Below are 8,280 nucleotides of genomic sequence, written 5' to 3'. Positions count from 1 at the left end.
AACAATTTATCTTCCTGCTCAATAACCCCTCACCTCCACCAGCTTGACGATGTTGACATGGTCCAGTTTTTTAAGTATGGCGATCTCTTGGTAGACTCTTTCCAGGGGTCCTAAGAGTTTGGGCTGCTCCCCCTGGGCCGCCTTTGGTCCTCTTGGGGGTGGGCGACCTGCACACCACAACACAAACCGCACACCGCCGTTAAATCATTCATGCGATCCCCGATGAGTCATGTTTGGTGTCCTTTTTAAAAAAAAACAAAAACAATCAACCAAAATAAATTAGTGCTAAAAACATGTTGGTGCATGCTAATTAATCTCCCTCTGCCCATGATGTTGGTGCATCTATGAATGCATCATGCTTTTTGTCTGTGGCTGCATTAAAAGCCGTGTACTTCCATACACATCATTCTGCAGCCTGTCTTATTTCACTCAGGACAACCTAAAGCCATCTACGCTCTGACTGTATGACCTCCTTCATAGAAACCTTGGATCAGCAGAATTCAGCGCACGCAGGCACAAACACAAGATCCAGACGACCCTGCTGAAGCTCAAACGGAGCCTCAGAATGGGGAAGGAAGGCGATTTAAGTGACTTTAAATGTTGTCGGTGCCAGATGGGTTGGTCTGAGTCACAGAAACTGCTACTGCTCAGATCTTTATTGGACAACCACCTCTAGGGTTTACAGAGAAGGGTAACCAAGGCATGCAGAGGAGCTTCTCTGAACGGACAGCCTGTTGATCTTTGAAGCACCGCAAGACAACAGGGGGTTCGATTTGCTCCAAGTCTGATCAGACTTCTGCTCTGATATTCAGACGGTAGAATCTGGCATGAACATCCTGCCTGTTTAACCACTGGCTGCTGGTGGTGCTGAGCATCCCTTCATGATCACAGTGATCACAGCTGCTGACAGCAGGTCAAACCTCAAATCATCTCAAACTAGTTTCTTGAGCGTAACAGTTTCTTACTCAAATGGCCTCCACAGCCACCGCACTTCTATCCAACAGAGTAACTTTGGGACGTGCAGCTGTTGTTTCAGTACGGACCAAATCCCAGAGCAACGTTTTCAAGCTCTACCGTGAAGGATTAAAGTCCTGAAGACTAAAGGGGTCCAATCCTGTACCTAATGAAGTGGCCATACATAAAACGGGTTGCTTTTGGGATTTCTCACTGGCTTACTCTGTTTTCTCTTTGAATCTAGGCTGATCCACTTTCTTCAGCTTTCCTGGTCAACAGAATGAAAAGAGAAAAAGCAGAACTCACGAGGAAACCCGCACTGCTTCACCAACTTCTTCTTGGACACCAGCTTCATGGCCTGAAAGTAAAAAGTTATTTAGCGCACGAAACAATGATGTTTGCAACAAGCAAAAAGGCAACGCATCAGAGAGGGAAGCACACAAAGCCAAGAACGTTAACGTATCGCAGCCAGAATCATCGTGTGGACGCCGCCTTCGCCCCAACGTGCACAAACATCAAAGCAGGAAATTCTCCTTTGTACGAAGTGAAGGCGGCGTTTCTCAGCAGATCTGAGGAATCTTTCATGGAAAAACCAAGCGGCTCCTGGAGCACAGCTGAGTGTGTGCACGTCGTGTCGCAGTGATCCTGGCCTCTTGTAAGGAACTGGTCATGCAAAGGAAAAGGAAAGTAATAACATTCACTGCATGTTTCTCTAACAGACACTCACAATATCAATGTGAATCCACTGATTCGTAATTTGTGGCAGGAGGAACATTTTCTGCTATTTCTACACCACAAACTGTGACAGTGATGAACAGCCTGCTGGTTTCTTGTATAACTGGTCGCCATGGTTCTGACTGTGCACAAACGAGGTTTGGCAGAGAAGAAGATCCTGCGTTGTGCACAGTTACATGGTGTTCTGCCTGTGCGTAAACACACAATCAAAATGTAACGCGAGCCTGGCTGAAGATGGACTGTGCACTGAGGCGGCAACGTGACTCATGTGTGGCGCCGATCAAAGGAAGCCAAAAGTGCGTCAGCAGCAAATAGATGTAGTAGGAGGTGGATAAGAAGGTTCAAATGACTTAAGGCATCGTATCGTTCCCATTACTGCACCACTGAGCCTGCTGCAGAGCCTTCAGCGCTCTGATCTGTAGGTTTTTCAGTAAACACGCGACACATTAACTTTGCTAACAGATGAAATAAGAAGAGCAGAAAGGTTGGATCAGGTAATCTTTACTGACAGGCTGGATGAGCTGCAGGGCAAACTCCACTTTCTGTGCAACATGCTGGAATTTGATGAAACAAAAACTGAATTAGCAGCATGCACCACGTAATATTCACCGATACCACTCACAGCTTTGTTTTTGCACATTTCTGGACTACGGGCACATGTGTTTGGGTTCCTGCAGTTTTCCCTCTGTACACCACACCAATGGGTTTTATATCAAACTACAAGTACGTGACTGAAGTGAGACTTTCAGCTTTATTTCACTTTAAGGGTTTAATAAAAGTGCTGCATGAACCCTTCAGCAATTAAAGGCTTCAAGTTCATTGGACAACTAACAGAATGTCAAACATGGGGACTGCTGTGATCACCAAACGCTGCATTTGACCCTGACATGATGCAGAGTTCAGTCTCATCCTCAGTGAGGACGAGAACACTTCATCATCTGTAACCTGCAGCTGATGTCACCGTGTTGGTCCTGAAACGCCAAAATTAAAGTTGGACCAGGTTCAGTATCGACCAATCACATTGTTGTGATGTCATAGTTCTGCGACATGGAAAAAGCAAAATACAAAAAAGTGAGGTGGGGGTGAGGGGTGGAGGTGTGGGGGTAAGGGGGCTAACGTTATGGTTGTGGGGTAAAGGAACAACAATTACGTCATCGTTTGTGGACTTGATGGATTGGTGTACGACACAGTGACATCATATTACGCAGCTTATTTTTCTTTCTGTGTCACAAACAACAACAAACTGGAGCTTCCTCTGCCTTTAGTCAAATCAAATATCTGTTAATAATTAGCTCTTCAAATTCACTGCTCCCAACTTCCAGGCAGGAAGTTGCTTCGCCTTGGCGCCCTGACAAACAGCATCGCCACATTCGGATTCCTGCCCATCAGGTGTGGAGCACAGTGATTATACAGAGGACACAGGGTGCTGCAGAAACATACACAAAAAATGCAAATCCTATGACACAGTTTGTTTTCTGCATACTGAACATCAGGTACATGATGCATTTACTTCCCTTTAAACTGACCACGGCTGATCACCAGTGCAAACACTTCGTTGTCCTCAGCGACAGCGCGTCCTGTTGAGATGTGATCTGTCCTCTGTGAAGCGAGTGACGTGTGCATGCTGTACGTGGGCTCAGGCATTCTATCAGTTTAATGTTCTGCCAATTCAGACTGCCAGGAAATATAATCACCCTTCATGTCACCATTACTCATCTCCTCCTCTTTTGATTCCCATCATTGTTATTTCAGATGCGCCTCTCGTGTGAGCCAGTCTGCATCGGCCCACAGCGCAGGAAGCGCTTCCATCAGTTTCAACTATCAGAGTTAAACACGAGAACGCAGTGAATTGCAGACGTGTGCAACAAAAATTAGACCTTTCCCACACGTATGTAGAAATCCCGCCGGTACACGGGAAGCTTTTAATTCATTCATTTTTATTTATTTTGAAGAATCAGACGGCCAGCGTGTGATAATCAGAGTCTGTTTCAAACACGTTAGTCGTGCTGGACCTGAGTGTGAGGAGTTAACACGAATCTCAGTTACCAATACAGCTCCAGTATCATCACATGCAACTGCAGACCGGCTCCGTCTTCAAAGCAAGCGCTTGTTAGACGTCGAGTTCACAGGTTCACACAGTCAGGGTAGTTTTCAGGAGGCTGGACACAAACTGCAGCTCTCCACACTGGACATTGTTTAAAACTGCATTTCATTACCGTCTCAAGAGCCACGTTTGAGCACTGCCTTGTTTGACTATTTTCCTTGTTGTATAGAGCTCGCCTGTGTCCTTGGATAAACATCCTGTTCACTACCATGCAGCACCAGGACAAACTCCTGACTTGTGTTTAGCAGTGAGCTGCTGCTGCCTCTGGTTCAAAAGTACATCTTAAACCGTCGACATTGATCCTGCTGCACAGGGCAGCTTAGTTATGTTAAGGTAACAGCTTACACTTGGAGGGACACCTGGCAGGAACGGCCCAAAACAAGCTCGTGTTTGTGTGCTGGCTCGATGCAGACTCTGCTGGTGAACTGGCCACAGAGCAGAGCTGCTTTGAAGGGAGATAAAAGGGCCTGAGATGCACTTTAAATGGCAGCAGACGCCACTCTCACTCCCAAGTTTCTTCCACAGCAACTGATGCAATTTAAGGGATGAAATTCACAACAAGGAGAACAAAAATAAAAGAATCTATAGCACCGGTCCTCGGTGGAGGCAGCAGACTGAGAGAGGCTTGATGAAAGCTTAAAGGATGCTGACGGTAAAACAAGCTCCCACCAAATAACTTACATAATGTTTGTCATCATCTTCATTGTAGGCAAGTTTTACCACACCATAGGAGCCCTGCAATACAAAAACAGAACAACACATTTACAGGCAGACCAGCCGAGCATTGCAAACATGAAATCTCTACTTTGAGTTTGTAGAGATTTCATGTTTGAGCAGCTCGTGAGCAGGACTGCTCAGAGAATCTGTTCAGATTCCTAAAGCATCGCTCGGAGCAGACGGCAGCGCCACACTGACAGAATGTTTTCGAGGCAGCACCGTTTCCACTGAAAGACAACATTTTTATTCTCTGGCAGCACAGAATGGGTCCTCCCACACACACGCTTCCCGAGGATGTGTGTTTAGTGCCAGCGCTCTGCACCGAGGAACCGACCGAATGTTCAGAGAGGTTCAGTAATCATATATAGACTCTGATGCCCGGACAGTTTAAAGGCGCCACTTACTCACTTATTTGTTCTCAAAAGTTAACAGTCAGGACTTTGATGCAATCCACTGTAATACGCACCGCTGCAGCTGCAACTGACATTTTTCTCATTTAATATGCACAATTTTACTGCTCGCTGCATTTTACAGTGCAACTGTGAGTGAAGCTTCCTGCTTGTAAACTTGGACGTGTGGCCTGCAGCTGAGTCGCATATAAAGCACGCAAAGAGAATATACAGCAAATATCAGTCTGACAGTATTTGTTTCCCTCTCTAACCTGTTTGAGACGGTTAGCCTCGCCGGCTACAATGCGCACTTCACACAACTGGATTTGGTTTTTCAGTTGTACCTCTGCTCTGTTCCCAACACGACAAGTTCCTCCAAATCCAAATCACAACAGTGTTTCTCTTTAATCGCGACTTTCTGTGCAACCTGAAAATATCGACGCTCTTATGTTGCATTTACATGCATTTCTGCTTCAAAACACAAACACCTGAAAGCACTTTGATTTTTGCTGTGTGCTTTTGTCATATCAGGGTATCAACAACCCATAAGTCTGACATCACTTTAATCTGAGCTTAAATTCATTTTAGGGGTCATTATAGGTCCTTCTAGGCAGTCGCCTTAGCAACGTGTCTATAAAGCAGATGTCTGGTTTTAGGAATAATTGAATGAAATTCTGGGATGTGTAGTAATCAGGATACTTTAACCACCCAGTCTCTCCTTTACAGCCTCTTTGTTTTTGCTTGGACAGTCCTATTATGCTAACATGCTAAAGCCACTGTGGATCTGCTAGCAAGCCAATGTTAGCGGTTATCGACAAATACTGCAGCGCTTCAGTACAACAGTGCTAGTCTGTGACTTCTCCATGAATCTGTGGTCCAGTGTTGGCTTCAGGCATGTGCTCACCCTAAAGCTCCATCCTCCTCCTGCTTTACGGCTCTCGTCTAATAAATGAGTAAAGGCTTTAATGACTTTATCCCATAGCAGCTGGGTCATTTCTATATTCTGACTGAACGTCTTTGTGCAAACAGAGTCGTCCCTGTTGGCTATTAGAAAAAATGGGCTGTTTGCAGCACTTTGGCTTCACAAATTTAAATGTTTTTCTTTGTTTCTAAAAAGCTGTAAAAGACGACACAGCCGAAATGTACAAATATGGAGGATAAAAAAATGTAATGGCCCTCCTGGGCTGTGATGCACCAGCTGAAACTGGGTTGTGCAGGCCTTTGGTTGGTGATGCAACATCCAACAACACCCAACCACAAATAAACCCACACGTGGTAATTTGATGGGTCAAATTTAGGAATGTACAGAACAAAATGAAAATGGGCCACGCTCTGCGCTGTCCATTTCCTCACATGCAGCCCGACCTCTCCTCAGTTACTGCTGCTTTGTAAACTGAATGGAGGCCAAGGGCACGGATGGTACTCACCTTTCCAATCTCACTCTTCAGCTTATACTGGTTCAACTGGATACAGTCCTAAGAAGCAAGCAAAGCAGACAAACATGAAAAATCAATAAGGAATCATTTCAGCATCTAAAAGCAAAAGAAGAAACAAAATGTTCTTCCTGCTCGTGTGCTCACACGTGCACTGAAAGTTATTTATTCCTGACCGTAGGTGACGATGCAGTCTGCAGTGTGTTTACCGTCTGCAGATCCATTAGTGCTACTGCTTAAACGGCTGATTTGCAGTTCCATAGCAACCACTGCTACAGCAGAGTTAGCCAGGGGCACGGCACAGGAGGGGAGGGGGCAAGGTGAGGGTTGGGGGTGTGGGGACAAAGGCTGTGGAGTCAGTAATCAAAAGGTGATCACTGCTCTGTGTGTGCGTGTGTGTGTGCGAGAAAGCAGTCGTTTTATTTCATTACAGCTGGGGGGGCGGCGGCTTGTGAGCGAGCCCAGTCGCCCGAGGCGTGTTTACAGAATGAGAGGTGGTAGCAGAACACGGATGTTAGCGTGCAGGACGAAAGCACCAGCTCACGCTGCAGGACGGGACAGGCAACGTATTTTAGAAAACGTTATAATGTGGGTTAATATCACTGCTGGTTATGTTAGCGTCGGCACGGCAGGAGATGTGAGGCTGATGCGCTGCCGCTGTGCAGCACTGTGGACTATTATGAAGGGGACAGAAGACTGAGGCTTGGGTACAACTCAGAAAAGGAGTGCTGTGATTGGCTGAAGAGAGATAAAAAGACAAAAATGAAAACAGGGCAGTCAAGGATCAGAGGGAAAATGAAGAGATTCCAAAGAAAAGAGCAGCAGGAGGGATTGTTTTGGATTCCCAGCTTGCTTGCACATGCTCAGTGGATGCAGCGCTGCAGTTAATACTCTGTCAGGGCTGATGGAGAAACAGGGTCATGCAGAAAGCCTTAAATACATCTGCCACTCATGCACATATCAAGCTGAAATGCTCCACTGCCCCACGCTAAATCTTTAGAGGGGGGCTGTCACCGTACACTCACACGGCTGTCCCAGCTGTCATCGGTTTCCCTGCAGACCTCAGCCTGTCCTTCGTCATCTGCATTCATTGCTAAACAGCTGATCAATATCAGTGCATAACAAATACACACTCGAAATCAATGACCAGGCATTAAAAGTCAGCAGCCTGAGGACGTAATATTAAAACCAAAAGGAGAATTTGTCAAACAGCATCCGAAGCCTGAAGGTGCAAAAATCCATTTTACAATCTGTTTGGACAAAACTGCAGATGAGGTGAAGCGAGACGAATTTAGAGTAAGAGGGTTTATTCTGCGTTGGTTCTTTACTCCAAGCTCCCCCCGCTGCTGCATTAACATCATTAACGTACATGTAGTCATACAAGAAAGCAGCTTTTATGGTAATCTGGTGTAAAAGCCTGCAAAATGTATCACGCTGCACAGACAAACACAAGCAGATACTTAGCAGCAAAGGACTGCCAAACTCCATCCCGAGAGTCACGTACAGTTTCCACTCACGAATCCAGCACGCAGTATTCCTGCTTGGAAACATTTTACTGGGGGGCATTTAGGTTAGCATGCACTGTTGCCGGGTGCATTCATCTCATTGCATCAACTCTTCCAGCAGACTGGGTCGGTGCATTAGTTTCCTCCTTTTACTGCAGTCAGTGTAATTGCATCTCTAGGCCCATAGACACTCATGTCAAGTACAATTACACCGTCTCACAATGATGCCCGTTTTTGTCCTTACTGTTGATAGTGTTCTTCAGATCCTCCAAACTTTAAAACACAAATCATTCTCTTAAAAGTTCCCACGGTGCACGGGGAACACATTATGAACAGACTGCAAGTACAGAGAGAAAAGACAGCAGGAGGAAGGTGACAACCTGGTGACAACGTTTCATCATCTGACTTAATGCAGGACTTCCTAATTTACCAACAGACGTCTT

At 45.8% G+C, this 8,280-nt stretch overlaps 1 protein-coding gene across 2 annotated transcripts in view; it reads right to left on the bottom strand.

Annotated features, from left to right (window-relative positions):
• The window catches only part of camkk1a (calcium/calmodulin-dependent protein kinase kinase 1, alpha a), a 52,527-nt gene that overhangs the window by 22,874 nt on the left and 21,373 nt on the right, over positions 1 to 8,280 (bottom strand). For both annotated transcript variants that reach the window (XM_086307726.1, XM_086307727.1), the window contains exons 3-6: positions 6,327 to 6,374; positions 4,475 to 4,528; positions 1,261 to 1,312; positions 34 to 167 (exon numbers count right to left, since the gene is read on the bottom strand). In XM_086307726.1, coding sequence (XP_086163852.1) covers positions 34 to 167; positions 1,261 to 1,312; positions 4,475 to 4,528; positions 6,327 to 6,374 — 288 coding nt within the window. The remainder of the gene's footprint in view (positions 1 to 33; positions 168 to 1,260; positions 1,313 to 4,474; positions 4,529 to 6,326; positions 6,375 to 8,280) is intronic.

The sequence above is a fragment of the Aulonocara sp. 'chitande type north' Nkhata Bay genome, linkage group LG10 (genome assembly GCF_057382095.1).
Source record: "Aulonocara sp. 'chitande type north' Nkhata Bay isolate Kocher_YH1m ecotype deep benthic linkage group LG10, A_spYH_male_GT1.1, whole genome shotgun sequence".
NCBI lineage: Eukaryota > Metazoa > Chordata > Actinopteri > Cichliformes > Cichlidae > Aulonocara > Aulonocara sp. 'chitande type north' Nkhata Bay.
This window is presented reverse-complemented; position numbering and strand designations above follow the sequence as displayed.